Here is a 21,924-nt window from a genome sequence, read left to right on the forward strand (position 1 = left end):
GCTCCAGACAAGAAAGCTGAGAGCTGAGTTTGTTGCAGTTTGTCCAGAGCAGCCTCAGCTCCGGTGCCGACCCTGCAGAGCCCGGGCCCCCTTCCCTGTTTTCTCTCCCGTGGCCTCCTGGGTGCACTGCCTGACATTTGCACGCTCGCACACATCACGGCACATTGCTAATACAAATAATTCCATAATGCAAATAACAGGGGTGGCTGAGCTACTGTTATAATCGTGTTCGTTATTACAGTGCTTAAACAGAACAAATGGTTTGACTGCAGGGAATGTTTTCTGTGCCTGCTTTCCTTTGAGACTTCTCCTCCAAAGAAATAACCCCCATGCACACAACCCCACCTCTGTTTAGAGGACAACAGACTGCTCCTCATTGCCAACAAATTACAGTGTCCAAAAAAAAACCAAACCACCAAGAGCAGAAAGGATGCTCGCCTTCACTAACAGCTGGTGAACAGAGCCGACTGCCCTCTTCTCCCCATGGGAAAGAAAGGGAGGAGGAAGGGACAGTCACCACGCGATCGACTTAGGAGAAAAGCATTGTAGATAGTAGATAAATACCAAAGCAGAGAAGCACAACCAACCTGCTTCTTTTCTCTCCAGCCTGCTCGCTGTCAGAGCCAAGCCATTCACTGATAGCTTCAAATCTTATTCCTCTGATATCAAGAGCTGATCATCTAGACCCAAGCTACACAAATGCCTCAGACTGGATTTCAATCTCTGCTTAATACATCTCTTAGCGGTGGTTATTCCACGGGTAACGCATGAGAATTTCATGGCTTTTTAAGCACGACAAGGTAGCCTGGATGGATTTACTACCAGTGAAATATTGGCATTAGGAAGCTCAATCCAGCGAGCGATGCTGTGCGCTGCTGGTCTGCAACCCCGTGGAAGAGTGATCGCCCAGGAAACAGGTTTTCCTCGAAGTTAATAAAAAAAAATGATTGCAGTAAAAGTTAATGACCAGATATCTGCCAGAAAAAAAAAATGCTTGGGGAACCAGTGGAGGACCCTGGTTTGGGGAAGGAAACACCGAACTTCCACCTACCCCAGCAGCACTTCAAAGGGGAGCCAGAACTTGCTACGTATCAGCCAACAGTGAGCTTGTGAACCTGGGCACCACCACTGTTGGCTTTTCCATCCTGAGTCCTTGGATGGAAGAAGGGGGCACGGGAGATGAGGCATCTCATAGGGCTTGGCTGCGCTGGAAGCAGCTGCATCTACACCGGGAGGTGCTCAGCCACAAAGCTCCTCCTCACGTGTGGGACACGGGGCACAAACCTCACCACTTCTGCTGAGTAAATGAGCGGCTTTTGCTCATCTCCCAGCCCGACCCCGTGCCTGCCTGGCTCCCATCAGTCCTCAGACGCCTACAAGCTGCCCCAGAGCAGCTTTCCTGCCTGGCTCCCCGTGCCCCCTGCACATTGCTGTGATTTCCCTGTACCAGGACGGGGCACCTTGGCCCGGCTGGAGCAGAGGCAGGGGCTGGGAGCAGGGGGAGCTGCTGCAGTAGGATGGGGTTGCTTGGCAACTTCGGCACCTGCGGCACGCTTAATTAGGATGCTCCGAGCCTCCCAATGATGAGGCTGCGCTTGGAAGGACTCCTGCCTGGCAGGCAGCGGCGGTGCCATGGTCCTGTCCAAGTACCAGCCCTGCCCCAGCAGCGTGGGGCTCCCTGGGTGGAGGGGAAGCCACGCAGGGACCAGCACAGCCCTGACAGCTGCTCTGGGCTCTGCCGGAGCAAAACACCATGGCCCTGTGGCCAGGCAGTGACCGCAGCCGGGCAGCACTACCTCCTGCTCGCTCCTAAATCTGGAGTTCCCCTTCAGGCTCCTTCTCCTCCCTGGAGGGCAATTACTGCTCTCACCTGCAGCGCTGAGCTCCCACGAGGAGCTTTGAAGCTCACGGACCTTGTTCTGCTTTGCTACCGTAAGCCTCAGCAGCAGGTCTGCCCGGTTAAGCCAGCCCCGGCAGCCAGCGCTGCGCTCTTCACCGCTGAAGTTCAGCACGTTTTGGGATCCCTGAGAGCCTGTGGCTGGAGGATGCACGTCCTCCTTGCAGGATGCTATCAGCACGTCTGCGCTGCTGACAGAAACATGCTTATTTCACCCACATAGCCACGAAACGCTCCAGATGGACAATCAGTCACTCCTACTCCTCAGGAATGATACAGATTACTCTCCCCTTCTGGGTTTAATGCTTAATCCCAAACATTTATCATATTCCACTCCAAGCCTCCTACTTCTGCGCCTGTTCATTCTTCCCAAAAGCTGCTTTTTCTTTAAAATCATCCTACAATTATCTTCTGCAGTAGCGTCTCCAGCTGGTACCTTCTGTTACGTTATCCTGCGCATCGTGCGTTCCCCCAAGTAAACGCCTCAGACCTCTGGGGCAAGAACTCTCCCCTCCTGGTGCAGGGAAAAGGATAATTATGACATCCTCGGCATCACAGCATGCCCTGAGCTGCATCTGGCAGGTAGCACACTTCAAAGAGATGCAAAGGAGGTTTCGCTGTTCCTGGCCTGAAGGGAACCATCGCTTGGAGCTGACTCAGCAGCCCTCCTTCGCCCAGCCACGCCTGCAGGGAGCAGGAGAAGGGAGATCTGCTGGGGCAGCTGCCCAGGGAGACCTCATTTGGATCTCAATCCCACCCCCAATTTTCCATTATGTTCCCTGCCTTCATTTGCTTTTGGGGCCATTTCCGCTCGAGAATCAACAGGGATTGGATACGAGTGAGACCAAGGGATGTGTATTTCTGGCAGATGCAATCCCTCTGACCCTGCAGGAGCAGCTGCAGTCTCAGGCAAGGGCACGTTTCCCTCTCCCTCGCCAGGAATAGGAACACAGAACAAATTTGCGGCTTTGTTTACAGGACAGCATAGCCCTGTGCAGCTACCGCTGGATGGCCTCGCGCAAGTTTTATTGCTGTCCTTTAACGCGAAGGCTTCCAGTCTGAAAAGCACAGAAACCCAGCCCACCCGAGAGACAATAGCTGCAGAAAATAACCGCTCCCAGCCACACGAGCTGCAGAAGTGACCCCACAGGACGCTGGAGGGGATTTGGGGCTCTCAGCCCAGGGCAGCCCTGCCAAGGAGCAGCAGCAGCAGCATTTCTGATGGATTTTCGGTGCAGCCCGTATCAGAAGAAGGGTCCGTGCTCCTCCGGCAGTCGCCATGGCTACAGCACGTCGCGTAGCAACGAGCCGAGCATCACCGCGGCATCTCTGCCTCTCCAAATCCCTTTCCCTTGTGTGCTCGCCCAGATGAGTTAGATTTATTCTCAGCCCCAATATAAACACGCGGCAGGGAACATCTACCTATCGATCGTGCAGCCAGACCATCTCCGTGAGCAGTGTGGAGGAACGAGGTGCTCCGGGCACCAGGGAAAGCACCAGGGCTGCCCAGGGCATATGGGGCTGACACAGCCTCAGGATAATTCCATGGGGATGGCCACGCTTCTGCAAATACAGATTGGAGAGCCCGTGTGCAATGCTGGGCTGGAACAGAGCCGTGCCCCAGCTGAAGAACCACCTTTATACCTCTGAATAAAAATCCAGGAGTCAGTTCTTGTGCTAACCAGGGCAGGGCGCAGGGGCTTGCTCCACCTCAGCACTGGAGCCATGGGGCTGCACCCTGTGCAGAGGGAGGGAGCGCTTTCCTAGTGCAGGAAATTGTTCCTTACGCCCTTCAGAGCCTTTCAGCATTACCATTCCTGGCAAAAAAAGAACTTCTATTCCCCTTCTGGTCTGCAAGGTAACCAGCAAACATGGCTGGTGCTCAGGAAAGCAGTTCAGACTGTGCCAGGGGAAAAATTTGTTTACTCACTAATGCTTAAACCCACACCAGTGCTTACTCCGACACCCAGACACTGCCACACAGCAACCCTTGCGCTGGCCACAGAGGTTCAAGCCCCCCACCGCACACCCAATTCCCTGTGGTTTTGCTATTTTACCTCCCCAAAGGCTCCCATACATCCATTAGCCTGTTGGCATGCACTTGCAGTCAGTTGTGCACGCATGCCTGCATTCCTGCCTGCGTTCCCACCTGCAGCCTCGTGCTGCAAGGCTGCTGCCAGCTCCCAGTGCCCGCCAGTCCCAGGGCACATGGGAGCATGCTGCAGAGCAACATCCTGGCTCAGTCGCTTGCTATCTCAGTTAAGAAGATACTGTAGGGTTTTTTTATTCAATTCTCCTGTTATTACTGCTTCTGTGCAGGGCTGTCTAAGCGGATACACTTCAAGAATAACGGCGAGCCTAGCATAGGTCCTACAGAGATCGTTTGTTTCCCCATGTGAGCTCACCTCTGCTGACCCCCAGCCCTCTCCGTATTTTTGTTCACTGTATTGACTCTTCCTGTCTGCCTTCTGTTCCCTGAAAAAGGGAGGATAAGGCTTTCTTCTGAAAGCTGACCGTGGAGAACTGGTAGTTTTCCTTCATTTGCTGTTAGAGCAAGGGGACTGGTAGGGGCTGAAGTTTTGGGCCCCCAGTTTTTACACCATTCCTGTAAAGAAGTCCCATCCTCACAGGAGGTGTGGCTGCAAGGCTGCCAGCACAAATACACCAGGCCTGACAAGGCCCCCAAACACTCAGGCCTGGGTGTGCGGTCTTGTGTGCGGTCAGGTCTTTCACACACCCTCCAACAGCACACCCTGAGCTCACAACCACACACAGGACAACACACCAAGCACCCATTGCCTCTCAGCCATGGCAAGCACACCAAAACCTCCTTTCACCACCCGCTGCTGCAGAGCAGACTGCTCCTAACCCCACAGACACCAGCCGCGGCTGTGCCACCAGTTTCTCTGTGCCCGGAATTATTCCCATACTTGCCTGAGTGGCTTATTTTTCATTTTTTATTCCTCTCCTGTGACTACAGCACAGGCTCTGTGTGAGGCACTGCACAAACACACAGACGAGGCTCCCTGGGGAAGGGACAAGCAGCGTAAGGGCATCCTAGGTGATGCTAAGGCAATTACAAACAGCAGAGTAAGCTGTGCCCGCGAGCCTGCGTATGTATTTCACCAGCACTTCTGCAGCGGGGGGCAGGCAATTTGGAAAATTCAGCCTGATTCTCTTTGCAAAGCCCAAGGGGATCCTTGGCAGCACAACCTGCTGTCGAAGCACTGGATGCAATTATTACAATCCGAGCCGTGCTAACGCGGCAGGAATGGCCATATTGGGCCCAGCACCCATTGCTCCTGGTGTTGTCTTGAATGTGTGTTCACCGTGCTCGCCTTTGTGGTGTGACAGCCCCTGACAGACCCAGTTTGTGTCGTGCTGGCCCTGGCAGGCAGGCAGGGAATTGTGTCGCGCTGGAAGCGGCCGCGGGAGCAGCTTAATGAACGCCACCACCGCTCCTGCTGTGATAGCGGCCCCATCCTGCACCAGCTCCATCCCAATGCCATGTCACCAGCATCTCTGAATGCTTTCCGTAGAGGAACGGAGCACGTCAGGGGAGTTTAATAACACCGGGCTGCATCAATGTCAGCTCTATCTGTGCAGCGCACTTCCCATGTCTGCAGCTGCCACTCAACTTGCTCCAGCGCCAGAGACTCGGAAATCATTTTGTCACCATCTGGGAGCTGTTGTCACGGAGCTGGCACTTGGCTTGCCTCTCGCAGGTCACTCCAGCTACCTCCTAGCCCCCAGGATCTGAGGGACCCAGCGGCTTTTTTGTGGTTCTGATGGCTCAGGAGCAGGCACAGGATTAGGCGCTTGGCCATGAGATGGGCAGAGAAGCCCAGAGTCTCCACTGAGCTGGGAGACTATCCCTCATCGAGCAACCATTCGGGTACGTGAGATGGAAATCCTAGACTGGCATCAAGGGGGTTTGTTTTGGCTTGTTATTTTTGTCATATGGATAATTCCCCTTATTTAAAAGCAAACAAAAAGCTTACTAACCAACAAACAGGTGGCAAGGGAAAAATCTTGCAATAAATAGTTACTTGTAACTAATGAAATCTCCTGGGATTGGAGATATTTTTTACTATTATGGGGAGTTTATCTGTAATTTTCCACTCTCCTAACGAGTGAGCTGCATTAAGACTGAGCTACAGCTATTGTTTAGTGCTTCCAGTTCCCCATTTTCACATTAAACCACAGCCTCTAGAAATCAGCACTGTCTCTATCTCATGATGACACAGATTAGTCGAGATTTTGAACAATGCACAAAGCTCTGTGATTGTATTAGAGCCTTTCGATGTGCTTGGATTCAGGGGGCTATCACAAAGCTCCAGCCAAGCAGAGACACTCGAGCAAAGCAAACAAACCACCACGCAATCCTGTTAGAGCAGATTGCACAAGCAGCACAAAAGGGCAAGGAAAAAAAAAAAAGAGCAAAAACCAAGCTGCCTTTTTCTGAGGGCTGTGGTAAAACCCTACTCCGAGCAGCCCAGAACAATCAGGGCTTAATCCACAGTTAGTGGGGCTTGGACAAATGATCACAGAGCTCATTTCTATGGGACAACCTTGGGTGCACAGCGCAGGGAGCCCTCCCCAGGGAAGCTACCTGAGCATTGGTGGAGACAGGTCATGGTTTGGGAGGTGCCCGCCTGAAAAAGAGGGGCTGGGGAAGGAGGGAGAAGGAGGAGAAAGCAAAATCCATCCCGGTTTGCTCACCAGCACCCCAATGATGCCTCTCCAATGAGGACCACTTCCCCTCCAAGCGCTGGTTGCCTTCTCTTTTGATAAGATCTGTGGCCAAAGGTGACCTCTACACACCGGTGTGCCCCACACAACCCCTGCCCAATCCCTCAATTTCAAATGAGGGCAGGAGAGCAGAGGCATCCGGGAGGAAGATTTCCTCAGGCAGAGCAGCTCTGCACTAATGAGCCTGGGTGCTTTAGTGCTCATCTCCAAAATGGACTCGTTCAGGAAAAGTAAATATGTCAACTGAATTGCCAAACATGTTAAATATCCATTGTCTTGAAGTTCAGGTTTCACAACTGATATAAAACATGATGCATAATCCCCAGAGCCGGGCAGGATTTGTGACACCGCAGAATGCCACATTAAACCCGGAGCTCCTGGGCTAATGATCGCAAGTCCATTTTGCAGTAATGAATTGTTTGTTACAGAGCACGTCACAGAGCAGATGTCTCATCAGTCACTGCACCAGAGACGACAACACTCAGAGGCTCAAAAATCATTCCTGGATTATGGCACAAAATTATGAGGGGAGAGAGAGATGCGAGCGTTCAATCTCAATAAGAGCAGTGTTTCTGTGCTGCTCCACGCTTAACAGACAGCGCTTATCCAGAAAGCAATTGGCACAGTTTTCATTGCCTTGTGTATTGGGCTATAAACACTTTAGACAAAGGCTTGGCTAAGTTAGATCTCGTAGAGCCAGCCCCAGCGCTCCGAAAGAGGAGGGAGAGGTGTTTGTCTCCAGCAAGCAGGGTGTTTGCTGAGACCACGCTCTCCTGGCCTCATCTGCACCACTTGGGCTCCCACTGGGCCCCGAGGAGGGGCTGCTGCAGGCAGCACACCAGCCGCTTCCCAAGGAGCTGAGAGCCAAGATGCAACCAAGTAAATAGATGCAAAAGAGCTGGTGATGTTTTCTCGCAAATTCACACACTATTATAGCTCCAGCTCCTTAATAATGCACACAGCTGCACGCAGGAGGTATGCCTTTAATTAACACACTCGAGCAAAGTAACAGCAACTGATACATGAGAATGAGCCAGTAATGAGCCCTCCCTACACCCTTCTCCCACGGACCTGAGCATCTTCTGCTGCGGTTCCCCACCTCCACGGGGAGCCCTGGAGGAGTCCCTGCCCTACAGACCTTCTGGGGGAGCACCTGCCTGCTCTGCCTTCCCACCCTGCAAGGAGCCCCGACAATTCCTCTCCCTCAGCAGCTCCTACAGCTCAGCGTCTCTCCTGCAGGCTGAAACTGGGCTCCTTTCCTCCGCCTCTGCTCTTGGAGGGAGGGCGAGGGCAGCTTGGCACCACAGCCGGATGAGAGGAGGTGCAGCGGGGCTCAAGCAGGGCCAGATGCTCGGCTGATGGAGATGTGATGCTGAGGGGCACAGCAGTCGCTTCCTACCTCTGTGTGACCTAAAGGAAGCCACGTACCCCCAGCACCCCCAGCCTTCAGCCCCAGCACCACCGAGCTCACACATCCCTGTGCAAGTTCATCCTACGTAGCACACATTCACACCACCTCGCACGCCTCAGCTGTGGTTCCCCTGCAATCCTGTCTTGGTTTAAAATCAGCCATCTGCAGCAGCTTTCTCAGCAGCACAGCATCAGGACAATCCAACCTGCACCTCCCTGCTCCCATCCTTCAGGGGCTGTTGTGCCTGCCTTCGGTCAGAGCTGAAGTTTCAGGGGAGCACCAAGCACTACGGGCGATATTTGTGTTGTCCTGTCTGCAGGAGGAGCACAACAGCCCTGGGCACATGAGGGTTTGGGGCTGACCGTGGGCTGGTGGGGACCAGCAGCTTTTGGCTAAAGCAGATGTGCTAAATAAATAATAATCATGACAAATACTGCAGGGAAGGGAAGGGATGGGGAAGAAAGAGCTAAAGCATCTAGGAACTGTTTTTCATTCCCCACATAATGCTTGGCTATTTACCTCAATCAGGACAGACATCTGCAGAGAAACATTTTTTCCCCCACCCCCAGTGAAAATCCTTTTTGATCAAGTTGAACCTGAATTTTATCTTGGATTTCCTGAGAGTTGAAATGGAAAAGACAGAGGGAGCACAAGGCTTTCTGCCACTCTTCAGGGTCAGAAAAATCTAGAAAAAGGGAGAGGATCAGATCTCCACTGTGTGCAGGTACTGTTAGAGGTCACATTTACATTACTCAAATGACCAGCCTAAGCGTGCAGTATCTTATGGTGTTCCAGGGAGGAGAAGGAAGGGGCAGAGAGGTCAGATTTCTTTAATGCAGACTTTTATACCAGCACAGAACACCGTTGAACCTGAGCTTCGCATTTCCATCGTCCTTTTACCAAGTTTTCCCCACACTGCCGCCCTCCCCGTGCCCCTGCAGCCAGCTAGCTTCCAACACCTTGCTTGCCCAGGCACCCCTCTCCCTGCTCCTCTTCCTTGCCTCCTCTCTGCTTGAAATACAGCATGAAATAAAGTCCCTGGCTGGCACATCTGGCTCCTGAGCAGACCCGTGCCTGTCCCTTGGAGGCACACACACACACCTGTGTGTCCTGGCTGAGCCCCGAGGCTTCAGGGAATGGCACTGCTGCCTCGGGGTTAGGCAACAGAGAAGCAAAAGTCAAAATAAATAAATCAGACCCTTAATCACTACTTCATGAGCAGCATTACCAAACAGTCATTACAGCTGGATTTTCCCTTTCCTTCCACAGAGCAGAGATCAGCTTTTTAATATACTTAAGAGCACCCATCACAAGGCAGATTTGCTGAGTGTAATTGCATGTCTGGGTATCAGCTGCCTGCCTCACCAACACGCTTCTACATCATCAACAACAAATGGAGAATTTTCCAAACAAGCCAAATGAGCCCAGAACACACACCCCTTCCCCTGCAGCGCTCTGCTTCCAGGGACAGCATCCTTCAGGCAGGACCTCTACAGCCATTTCACGCTAAGTAGCGTAGAAAAAAAAAAAGCTGTAAAAGCTCTGCTTGCTGCAACACTCACCTTTCTTGGAAATCAGAAACTAACTGGGAAGTTTACACTTGGCCAGGTAATAACTCATGCTGACAGGTGCTTGGTATGGAGCCTCTGCTGGTGCTGTGCACAGCCCACCCCGCTCAGCTCCAGCCTGGGCCATAAATCACGGCTCCCACCTGAGCGGGGCCGCACGCTGTGCCTGCTTGATGGAGGCATGTCTCTGTGAGACCCCTGGGTGCCTGTCCAGAAAGGGACGTGGATATCGAGCCCAGTTCTCCTTTCAACCCGCCACATGGCTTCCGAGTTTTTTCTTCCTCCTTGTGCTTTGGGACCAACAGGTCAGCAAAACAGAACTAAATAGGGGAAGGTTTTTAACCAATATTAAATCCTTCTGCTACATCCATCCTATTGTAAGGCAGCGAGCCTTTCAGCACATCTGTCTTGTTGACATTTTATGCTCCCACCTTGTCAGCCCCCCACAGATCTTGGCTGGGGCTGAGGAAATGGGCTCCTCACGGCAACCAGCAGAGGCTGCCCCCGGACCTGCTGCCCCAAGGGGTTTTGCTTGGCGCTCCACTGCCCTCGGTGCATCAGCTCAGCGCATGCCTTACAGCACGTGTCCAAGCAGCCCAGCAAACAGAGCATTTGCCCCTCATGAATCATCGCAGAGCAACTCTAAAGCCACCATGGGATTATCATTGTGTTCTCCGTCCCTCCCAGTGGCTGCGCAAAGACTGAATGATAACACATTTCTCATAAGCATTCATATACACACCTATAGAAATATTGCTCAATGAAGGAGATTTACAACACACACCTTCAACGCTCTTTGGCCTTGCTCCCATCACTGATCACCGGCAAAGGTCTCCTTAGATTTCAGCAGTGCAGGACAGGACTCCAAGTAATCCTGGGACCCTCTGGTTAAAATGGGATTTAGGTCAGGCCTTGCTGCATTCAGGCTTTTAAAGAGAAACTTTTCCATTACCGTGTTCCACCTAAGGCAGAAAAATGTAACGCAGCTACCAGGAAGGAGCAATAATAGCAGAGGGCCTATTTTCGCCAGCCAGCAGGAAAGAAAATGCAGGCAGCCAGCATGTGCCTAATTGGAAAAGCCTTCACATTTTGCAGTGAGCCTTATTCTGGAGTGAAACAGGACTTCTTGAGAGATTGGACAGCCCTGCTGACAGAGAAAAGCGTGGCCTTGCTTCTTACCTCTGTGCAGTACCTTCTAATAACAAGCTGTCACTGAACGTTAATATTACCTAAAACATTTTAATGTTTACAGCCCCTCACGTTATCACATTATTAGGATTTTGTGCAAGTTTGTGGTTGGTTGGTTTCCATTGTTTGTTTCTGATGCCGAATAGCGGAGCAATAAGGTGCATCCAGTGACAGGTTCCACCACCGCGCAGCATCATGGCACAAAAAAAAAACAATTAATCAGGTTGTTGGAATAAGACAAATTGTTGCAACATAAACCTGCTAGAGATTACCAGAGCATTTCGCTAATTCTTTCATTTTTATGAACAGCAGTCTCTCTTCCCTTCAGAAGCTCTTACAGGGGTTCAGCCTCACAGAAAGACTCCTTAATCCTGATCTAATTGCCTGCCTTTCCCACTTACTTGCTCATCCTCCGGCTGCCTCCATGGGGTTTTGGTAGCTCGTCTTTGTGTCTAGTCGGCACAAAACCCCCAGAGGCAAAGCTGTGCATGATCAGCAGCCTCTTCATTTCTCATTGCTGTGACCTCTATCAGTACGCAGACTCAAGCCAACATTGCCAAGACTTGGATACAACAAAATCTGCAGCATATTTAGTTCACGTAATTCACTTTAAAGCAGAAAGAAAAAGCATTCTGTATACATCTATCCACATTTTACAGCCAAGCTCCTGCTCGTGTCTTGTCTCACTTGAAACAAAACAATGCAACAGCTCGGCAAGCTGAAAGACCTAACTCTGTATCCTGGAGTTTACGCTGTCCAGGTAAGCGATTGCTCATTTGGTTCTGGTTTCCTTCCACCCTAATCCCAGGACCATTGCAGTTTTGGTGTGGGGCTAACAGAAGCGCAAGGCATTGTGCTTCTGATTCACAGGGGTATTATGGAGGTTAAACTTCAAATAGGGGTTTCCTCCCTGTGATTACATCCGGGTTAAACATTAATACATCAGCACAACATCTTCCCAGCAAAAGGAGGTGCAGGGTCAGTACACCGATAGCTCCATTTCCTTTCACCCTAGAGGGCCAGTAAAGAAGCCTTGCTGTGCCACCGTTCAACGCCTTGTGGTGCGTCATCTCCGCAGCGGCTGCATTTTCTACTTCATCCCAACACTCAGCTAACACACGATGCACAATATAGGAGAAATTACTGTCCTCCTTAATTTCTCTCTACATTTTCTCATAGGTCATGCCAATACTCCTTTCTCCCAGCCTCGTCTCATTGTATTCCTTTCTCCCAAGGCCCGTCTTCCACAAGCAGAAGAGGCCCTGCTCTGTCCCGCGTGCTGGGCAGGAGGCCGGCCTAGGCCACATCCCTGGACTTCTGGGCAAGCACCAAGCCATTTTTGTCTATAAAAGCTTGGAAACCCTGGAGACTTTCATGGAAAGTGTCACTATTGTGAAATCCTTGCTTGATTTTTTTGTTATTCACTCAGCAATATCGCTCTAACAAACTCTATTTCCTTTTCAAATCCTCTCCTGCTCCTGACACCCAGGATACCAGCCAGGGTCCTCCACCCCTAATCTATTTTGGGTCTTCCTGAGGCATCTCATGCTGTTGTACAACAGCTGCTCTATTGCAAGTGTGGAGTGGGGCTATTTTTAGCTGTATTATAGCAAAAGGAAGCTTCAGGGAGGCAACCGTCTACATTACAGCCTCAAGAGCTCTTCCCAGACACGAAGCCATTGTCTGCATCAATTCCTTTATTAATCTGAGTGGGGTATTTAGACCAGCAAATGTGTGTACATGCGCTCTTAGAGTTCCTGCTATCTTCAGCTTAGCTAGACCCATTTAATTACACACATTAATATGAAATAAGGCTCTTAAGAATAAAAAATTCCTTCTGATGATCATTTTTCAGGTTCTAAGACAGAAAATGCTATATTTTAACAAGCAGAATTAAAAGAGGAAAAGAGCTTTCCAAAGTTGTAGATTATGAAGGAAAACGCAAGCAGCTGTAATGACTGGGACAGATGCAAGTTCTGATGCACTTTGCTGTTCCAGTTGTGCTGGTTATGCTTATATTGGTCTGGTACTATAGGCCAATTGTTATGAAAGACAGCACCAGAGCATGCAGGTTGATGACAGCACCTATATCAGCTACGGACAGAGAGGAACAGGCAAGGAGCTGGGCTCCGTGGGACTAACAGGGAAGCAGCCTCACAGTTCAGGTCAGCCCAGGCACCAGATCCTCCTGGGGTGGATTTAAGGGAGATGCAGTTCTGGAAAGCACTGTCAAATGAGTCTCAAGCAATAAGAAAAAGCAGCTTTGCAGGGAAGCTGTCACATGTTTTTATGCCTTAACTTGGCTCATTTTTGAGCTCTTTGATCCTGTGATTTTATTTTGTCTATTCCTTAGCTAGAATTATATGCTGGAAAACACTAATAACCTGTTCAATATCCTGATTGATGAGTAAAGCCTTATAAACGGCATAAAAACCCTACACCATCCACTCACCATCCATGTCTGTGCTGCGTTCAAGTCACGATCCAAGGACTCTGAGATCCAACAGTCACATTTCCCAAACAAACCAGGGAAATGGCTCCCTAGCAATAAATGCAATAAATACTGATCACATCCAGCTGAGGCCAGGGTTGCTTTGCTGATGAAGGATTTCAGCTGTTTTGAGGTCAGCCTTAAAGATTAAATAAAAAAGAAAGAAGAACCTTCCCATACTCGTTTCACCAGGAAGAAAAAAGATGTTGGTTACTTTTTTTTTTTTTTGAAGTCATCCTCAGTGAGCTCTGAGGAGGCCCAGCTATATACCTATTTTAAAATGCAGATGTATTGATGAGAGAGCTTCGCAAACTGATGAGCTGGAGAGATGCATATCCAACGCTGGGAGCAGCTGACTTGCTGGAGCTGACTTTCCTCCCAGCTGCTGAGATGTGTCTTTACTCCTAAGGACCTAGTTAGAGACAGATCTGTCACAGAATCACTGACAGCTCTGTAGATTTCCTACTTTTCTCTTTTTGCTACTTCTGGTTCCTTCTCTAGACACTTACCACCTCTTCTTCCAGAGGGCTTGGTTGAGAGCTTAAAGCCTTTGTTATTCTTCTGCAACCCATTAAAAAAGATCCCACTTCTTCAAGTCATCCACACAGAATGATCAAAGTCTGACTCAAACGTCTAGCGTACAAATCGTAATAATACCCCAGGAGATTCTATCCACAGTACTAAAAACAGAAGACCCAAGATGCAAAATGCTACTGAAAATGTCTGTAAGAGAAATCTGGCAAAAGAAAAATCCCATCCTATTTGTCCAAACTTGGACAGACAAGCCTTTAGAGAATTCTTGTCAGAGGGAAGTTGTGCAAGACATTTGCAATTATACATTACCTACTTGCTTTTAAATTATAATGGTGCCAGAAATGCTTGATCTACAGCCTGTACATTCTCTGGAAAATGTTTTTAATGTAACAAGACAAGCAATCTATCAAGATGTTAGTGTAAACAATTTATCCTTCATAAGTATTTTTGAGGCGGAGGCAGAACAAAAATAAAAGAGAGTCCAATGGCTTTTCAGTCAATTTAAAAACATACTGCTTTTCATAGCAAGGAAAGACTCCCTGGCATGGAGCTTGCAGCGAAGACTCACTCCCTGTGATGGAGACCATTTTAAACAGGACTGGAGAAACCCAGATAAGCCAGAACTGAAAACGCTTATATGAGAAAAAGGTACAATTCATCCCTCTTCTGAAGCTAACAATACATTGGACTCAATTAGGCTTCCAGGCTGTGTTCCCATCACCAATAATGGTGTTTAAAAGAGAAGCTTCTGCTGCTTCTCCTGTATGTGCTGGTAACCTCCAGGGATCTCAATCTCAGTCTCCTGTTTGCCCCTAGAAGAGCCTCTGGGCAGGTGGGTTTCCCTGGAAGAAAGGTTGCAGAATCTGCCTTTTCTGATATATTTCGGGATGAGCAATGGAGGAGGTGATGCCCTGGCCATTCTCTGGGTAGCCCTAAATACCAAGGCTGTGTGTGTGGACAGCTGGGCCAGCAAGCTCTGTATGGCCATCAGGAAAAGGAAGACCCACTCTGCTTCAAGTAAGATTTTCAGAGACAAAATAATTGCAAGGCTTCAGACTTCAAACTTCTTGCAGCAAATGTCACAGGAAAATGCAAGCGCACGATAGTCATTGGAAAAATTCACGCTCAACTGCAAAGGGTTCGTCAAAAGCCACTGAAGCAATTGCTCCTTGATTTGTTGCTCTGTGTTTTCATTTAGTTTTCCCAACAACAGCAGCACTGAATATCAGAGCCACTGGCCCATGAAGAAATACAAAATTGTAAGAAAGAGAAGCAGAATACATTCCTCCCTGCCCTGGAATGGCTGATCTGAGAAACCTGTGCTGGGGAAGGCAGACGAGGGGCAGCACAGGAATGGATAGGGTCTAATCAGAGATGGCAGGGAGCCGCCCCATCCCTGCCTCTTGGTAGCCCACAAAAAATGCCCTCTTCCAAAGCACGCCTGCTTGTGGCCACAGGTGCCATTCATACAGAAGAAGCAGCAGGCCCTGGCGTGCCCCCCAGCACGGTGCCCTCGGGTGGGGGTTTCCCTGGCAGAAAAGCCATGGTCTGCGTTTGCTGAAATCTTCCTTCAGGAACCAGAGGCAACGAAGGCTGAGGGACGTGACCGAGCTCGTGCAGGAAGGCTGTGTCAGAGCAAGAAGCTGAAAAAAATATCCCTAAGCGGCGTGTTCCCCATCCTACCCGCAGCCCCCCCTTGCACCTAGGCTGCTCCTCGCCCCAGCGGCGAGCTTTGCTGCGGAAAGTCTGCTCAACCTGGCGCTTCATTTCACTTCTCATCAACCCCACTTCTGTCCCTTTGAGGCTCCTGCCCAAAGCACTGAGGAGCGACAAACATCCGCCTTTCTTCCCTCCCTGTTACTGTTCCAAAGCCGACTGACTCGGCACCACCGCGGCACGGCTGTAAAGCGGGCGGGACGGGCAGCGCCGGCGGGGGGAGCGGGGCACGGCTCACAGCGGAGCCCCCCCAGCATCCCCGCAGCCCCCCCCCCACCCCCCCCTGCCCTTCGCGGCCCCCTCCTCACCACCTGGATCCGCCGACCCCCGGCTCCAGCTGCGGGCTGCCACCGGGGGCACGGCTCGGAGCCCGGTCGAGGGTCGCCACCTGGTGGCACCGCGGGGAGGGCCGCGGCCTCCCCCCCACACACCGCTGCCGGGGCCTGGGGTGTCCGTGCTGGCCCTGGCAGGGGAAATTTGGGGGCTCTGAGCTCGTGCAGAGTCAGCCCCATCCCCAAATGGAGGGGGAGAGGTGTAAAATGTTTTTCTTTCCGTCAGTGGGTCCCAAAGCGTTTGGGATGGCCAAGGGGGCCGGGTTCCTCCCTGTTTTACCCAAGGGGAAACCGAGGCCGGGAGGGAGGTGCGTTGCTCAGCCGGAGGGACAGGGATGGACCTGGGGCTGCCCCTGGCTCACATCCTCCAGCCAGAACCCCTCGTCCCCGGGCTCCTCACCCTGCAAGGCACCCACCAGGAGCCCTGCACGTCCCAGACCCCAGGAAACTGGGGCCGGCACCCCCAGCCTGGCGAGCGAGTTGCCATGGCGACCCTTGGGTGATGCAGCACAGATAGAGAGGGGCGGCAAAAAGGACTAATTAATTTAAGGCATTAAGAACAATTAGCGTTTACTAAACTGAGTTTATTGAAAGAAGGAAACAAAGCAAACAAATCGGATTTTTAACCCATAAAATAAGGAAGTCTGCTCTTTCTAATGCAAATAATGCTCCGTGGAGAAAAGAGTGCACAGGAAGGATAAACTGCATTACCAACCATATACAAACAGCAAATCTCATTCCTTATTGTTCATCTGAAATGAAAACTATGGCCAGTTAATCCATTTCACCCAGAGCAAGTGTTTCCGAAGATTAAGAAGCTGAGAGGAGTAAGTTAGTTGCAGATAAATGCCTTGGTTCATGGCCATAGGCAAAGATCGCTGTGGCTCAGATTGATGAAGCATTACCGAGGAGCAGGAAATCCATCCACCAGTCTATCAGTCATCAGCAGCTATTAAATGCGATGGGGTAGAGGTGCCCTCCAGCATGGGAAGTCCTTAAGATGCTAAAAGTCTGATGGTAGCAGTAGGGATACTCCATGCTTTATCATTCATCTCTAAATATCACTCCTGCTACTGCCAAGACCAGGGTACCCAACCTGCTACAGGATCTACACGTTCTCTCTCCATTCCCCGGCCTTTACGCTGGATTTAACAGCATCATTTCTTTCCCTAAGCTGTGTTAATGAAGTGTGTGTCGTGATCACTTTTCCAGGGTCACCTCAAAGCGATTAACAGCTCCTGGTGGCTCCTGCTGACACGTGCCATCAATCTGGAGGTCCCACAGTCAGACCTGCTCGGCAAGGCTCGTTGCGTGGCCATCAGACCTCGCACAGCACCTAGCCCAAAAGCAGAGCAGGGTGGCTTTATGTCCATCGCACTACACAAACGTGCTTGCTGCAAAACCAGCAGACATGTTTCGCAGGGAAGAGCTGTGCTTGGTGCTGCCATCGTGGATGTGCCCAGCTGAATAGCTGCTCTTCTCCAAGCACGTTTCAGCGGAGGTGTTTTTGCAGCTGCAACAACCAAGCAAAGGGCTTTGAGTGCACGATGGGCAGCAAACCACCCTTGAAATGCTTGTAAAAAGATTTGTCCTGTTTTATTCCCCAAATCCTCTTTTTGGAGCCCCTCTGAGCTTCAGAGATCACTGATAAGCGTGAGGGCATTTCCCCACTCCCCTGCTGTTGGAAAAGCAGGAACCCAAGCATCCAGTCCCACCCTGGGATGGGGTAAACTGAAATTTAATTAGGTCACTCCCCAGCTACATTAAACACAGATGTCCAGATTCAGGAGATTGCAGATTTATTGGGCATTGATTAAATGAAAAATCAAATAAGAGGAGAGTCACAGCTGACTGCCACAGCCATGTGCCAGCCCTCCCGGAGGGGATCCAAGGCAGGCTATAATTAATATTGCACAGTCCTGACAGGCAAGATAAAAGTTCTGGCCAGGCCAGGACATAATTTATCATCTATTTATTCTCCAGCATAATTTATTAACATGAATAAACATTCTGCAGGCAGATTTGTAGTTAATATGTTATGGTTTCTCGTCAAAGGGTGTCAGGAGCATACAACGCACGCTGCTGTTCGGAGGCCCTCCATCTCCGAAGAGCAGAAAGCTCCACCACAAATAAACACAGCCTCCAGCTGCAAATCCAAATATGAAGACAGCTTTGTAAATGGCACTGCTATGCCATCCTCCTGGGCAGGGCCACCAGCTCCTGCCACTGCCCCTTCCTCTAACTGGAAGCCACACCAGCACCAAGTGCGCTCCTGCAGCAGCAAACCTGGGCCGTGCTGCTAAAATAAAGGCTGTAGCAAACTTCTGAATTCATGTCCTTGGATCAATGCCTGCTTCTAACACTGTCAGTGGCAGGAAATTCTGGCTCCCATTAAATCGATGGCAAAAGTCCCACCGACTCCAACGAGCCAGAATTTCAGCCTGGTTCCCATCACCTCGTGCTGCAGCGCGCAGAGTCCTGGCCAAGACCAGTGCTGATAATTTCACTGCAGCTTTTGTGGAGCACTATCCATAGCGAATACGGGCTTTAGAGGCTGGCTTTTTGAAGAGCTGGTGTAAATGATGGCAGATACCCGGGCAGAGCTGTACGGGAAGAAAGCAGCAATTTCCAGCCAGCTTTCAGGCCCCAGCCTTCAGCTGCACCATCCATTTGAGGCAGACTGTTTCTTCTGAGATGTTTGACCAGCCCATAGCATAACAGAGGCATGTGCTATTCCCAGCCACACATCGACTGTCAGGTGCTTCTAAAAAATGAGCAGTTACAGCAGTGCACGTCCTGGGGGGCTCACAGCTGCATGCCGCTGCTTGATCACTGTTTTCTCCTGGAGGAATATAAGCATAGCTTCCCGGAGTGGAAGGAGGTTTTTCCATTTCAATCAGGGCCAGCTCCTTCTGCAGACTCCACAGACGTTACCAAAAATGGAGATGGCTGTGGAAGGAGCTGCAAGGAGATTAAATTAGTGAAAAGCACAAAGAAATGAGGGCTGGCATTGCCTGTGCTTGCAATGGCCCCGAGGTCCATCTCCATCAAACAATATTTCAGTAGCAGCATCCTCCATAAAGGAGGGCTCTGCTAATATAGTTAATAGAGATCAAACACCTTGAGACCAGCAGAAGGCCAAGGAGCTCTGCTCCTGATTGATCAGAATCATACAAGAGCACCGTAATCACGGGGCACTACAGCCTGTGGTTGGCAGCTGCTGTCTAGTCCACAAGAAGCAGACTGAAAAATCCTATAGCTTGTTTTCCAAAAAAAAAAAAAGTGGAGGGTGGTTTTTTGGAGGGTCAAAACATCCACTGGGAAGTGGAAAACAAAATAATTTGAGATTTGGGCATCATGTCTGTGAAGCCGAATCTCCCATTTCCTTACAGCAGAAAGATAAGTCACAAAATTCACATTCTTCTACCAAGAGGCATACAATTAGATGACAAAAAAAAGGTAGTGTCTGCTTTAGTTTTGTTTTTGTTAAACAGCCCCTTACCCCTGCCTTCGCCTCTATAAAATAACCTCCTTTGCAAGTCTCAGCCAAGGCTTGGATTTCAGGCAGCTCCTACCCAGGGCTTATCGGGCAGCTTGTTCCCGCTGTCATTGACAAGGCAGCTCCTAATCCTATTAATCAGGCTGTGTATTTGTTACTGCATCTGTGGAAAGGTAACACCCGCTACACGCAGAATACTGATTCTGAGCAGCTTCTCATCTCCGAGCTGAACTGATGGCTTGAAGTTAAGCCTGTCTGTTGAGTGTAATGAATCCGAAGTTCAGAGTACCGGGACTGCCCCAGCGACAGATAGCCTGACTGTTTAGCTTCCAAAGCTTTAGGATCAGTTATTAAACCTAGAGCTTGAAATTTAATATGTTTTGTGCAAGAGAGGAGCAGGGAGAGAGAAAATACACATGGCTGTGCCCATCCCTCTGTGGCCAGGCACTCAAGCGAGGAGGTGACAATTTAATCGCATCAGGCTATGCAGGGCTGGCTGCCTCATCCAGGTTACAGCCAGGAGCAGCCCCAAAACCATCTGTTTTCTCCAAAAGATGAACCCATCTCCTGTAGCTTAGGGTCTGTCTTGGAAGCCCGCATCAGGCTGGGGCTGGCAGCCCATGTCCTGTCCCCAGGAACGAGCAGCACTGAGCAGCCAGGCTGTTTTATCACCCCACTCCACAGACACCTAACGGTGTCAGGAGCTGTGCTGTGTAATTCTGTCAGACAACAGCTTGAACCGAGGGGTAGGAGCATCAGCACAGTCAGGAACAGGCTGCTGCTGCAAGGGTGCCCCCGTATGACGAAGCACCAGCTGGGCCAGGCACTCCCAGAGATTAAAGAAAAATAAAACCAAGCTGAGGGGCACAGGATGGACCCGACCCGCTCTCATCCATCCATCACACATCAGATAATTTGTTTCTCCCCCATCTCTGAGCTTGCTGGGGAACAAAATCCTTCTATGATGCCTTCTCCTCCACAGCTAAAGTAAAAGAAACCTCCCTTTGGCTGGAAGATCCCGAGGGAAGTTCCACATAATCCCATCGCATCTGCCCATGCATCAGTCACACCTCTCCTGCCTGCCCCCGTGGCTCCCCAGCAGAGCTCATGGGCATCCAGAGGCGTTTTGTTCAGCACGAGCTGACCGCAAGCTGCAAGGGACTTCATTGCTCCATTACGAAACCATGCAGATGGAAAAGAGAATCACAAGAGAGCTTCTTACCATGCTCCATTAAGGAAAGTCATTTCCCCTCCATTATAAAAAAATTGCCTGCCACCCGAGCCACTGTGCAGCTCCAGCTGCATCTTGCACAGAGAGGGCTCAGAAGGCGAGTTCAAGTGTGACACTCACCCATCGATCATTTCTGAAGCTTTTCTGAACCAAATGCTCACAGGAGCCTGCACTGAGCCATCCTCTTTCCGTGGGCTCCTCTCCACACCCTTTCCCCATCTCTGTGCCAAACAAGCCTGGTTTTCTGGGAAGTGGACATGAAGAATCTCTGAACGCACCCGCCTGGTGCCCTAGCACCTAATCCACCCCAGCTGGGACATGCCAGGACCCACATCTCAGCACCCAGCCCATCAGATCCAGGTGAAGGCCCCCAACCTCCTGGGGGCAGGGGGACCTCACCTCACACAAGCCCTGGGTTTTATCACAGCGGGACATTTATTAGCTTTGCACTTCCTCCTGTTGTTTATCCAGCTCATTACACATTTTCCTGAAAATACAATTATCTCTAAAAAAACTTTAATTGCTTTAAAGGAGGGAAGAAAAAAAAACACTTGCTGGGGAAGAAGCTCCCCTGTGTTTTTTTCCTCTCCTTCCTTTGTTTACTTGATCTCACTAAGCACGTATCTATACCCATGCCCCGTGAGTTTTGTGATGCCAGAAATCTGGGTCAGTTGCTTGCAGGTTTTCTGGTGATGCGTAAAGCGTTCAGAACAGGGATCCACGTTTGCACTGAACCCTTCCTCCAGTTTTCCTTTGATCACATCTATTGTTTTCTCTTCAGCATTGTCAGCAAGATCTGCATCCTCCGCCATCGCTCACCCCAGGCTCTGTTTTTTTTGCTCACCAAGGCTTAATTCCTCCATTCACTGCAACGAGATCAAAAAGATATCAATGGCCAAATCCATGGTTGTTGTGCTGGCTCTGCCCACTGGTCCAGCAGTCATGGGAGAATGTTCCTTGTGCCGAAAGCTTCCTCAGGAAAGTAACTTTCTATTAAAAAAAATAAGGTTCACATAGGTCATCAGAAACTTCAGCTACTTCAACTCATTTGTCCTCCTAATGTTCTGCAATTAGCCATTTGTCCTCTTTATATTCTGTAATTACATAAAAAAACTATCGACATTGTAATACTTAACCTATATTAAAATGACATCATCTTCCCCCTGCTCATTGCTCCGGCCTGAAATAATAATCAGTGTGCTAAAACGGGAAAAACCAAGTGTGATGAGCAAAGCTCTGAAGGGAGCTAATTAACAGTTTTCAGAAGTGCAGAAATATCACTAAAAATTATGACGCCAGCAGAGG

At 50.1% G+C, this 21,924-nt stretch overlaps 1 protein-coding gene across 19 annotated transcripts in view; it reads right to left on the reverse strand.

Moving 5' to 3' along the window:
• Positions 1–21,924, reverse strand: part of LOC310885358 (uncharacterized protein) — a 46,175-nt gene that overhangs the window by 11,751 nt on the left and 12,500 nt on the right. For 16 of the 19 annotated variants that reach the window (XR_014574726.1, XR_014574727.1, XR_014574728.1 and 13 more), the window contains 2 exons: positions 15,866–21,485; positions 10,413–10,512 (listed from right to left, as the gene is read on the reverse strand). Coding sequence is in view for 5 of the 19 variants with exons in the window: in XM_083808640.1 (XP_083664766.1) it covers positions 21,460–21,485 (26 nt within the window). In the remaining 14 variants the exon portion in view is untranslated. Of the gene's footprint in view, positions 1–10,412; positions 10,513–15,865; positions 21,610–21,924 lie in introns of those variants that run through there. The other 3 variants (XM_083808639.1, XM_083808637.1, XM_083808636.1) reach the window with 1 other exon arrangement.

The sequence above is a fragment of the Anser anser genome (genome assembly GCF_964211835.1).
Source record: "Anser anser genome assembly, chromosome: 22".
Classification (NCBI taxonomy): domain Eukaryota; kingdom Metazoa; phylum Chordata; class Aves; order Anseriformes; family Anatidae; genus Anser; species Anser anser.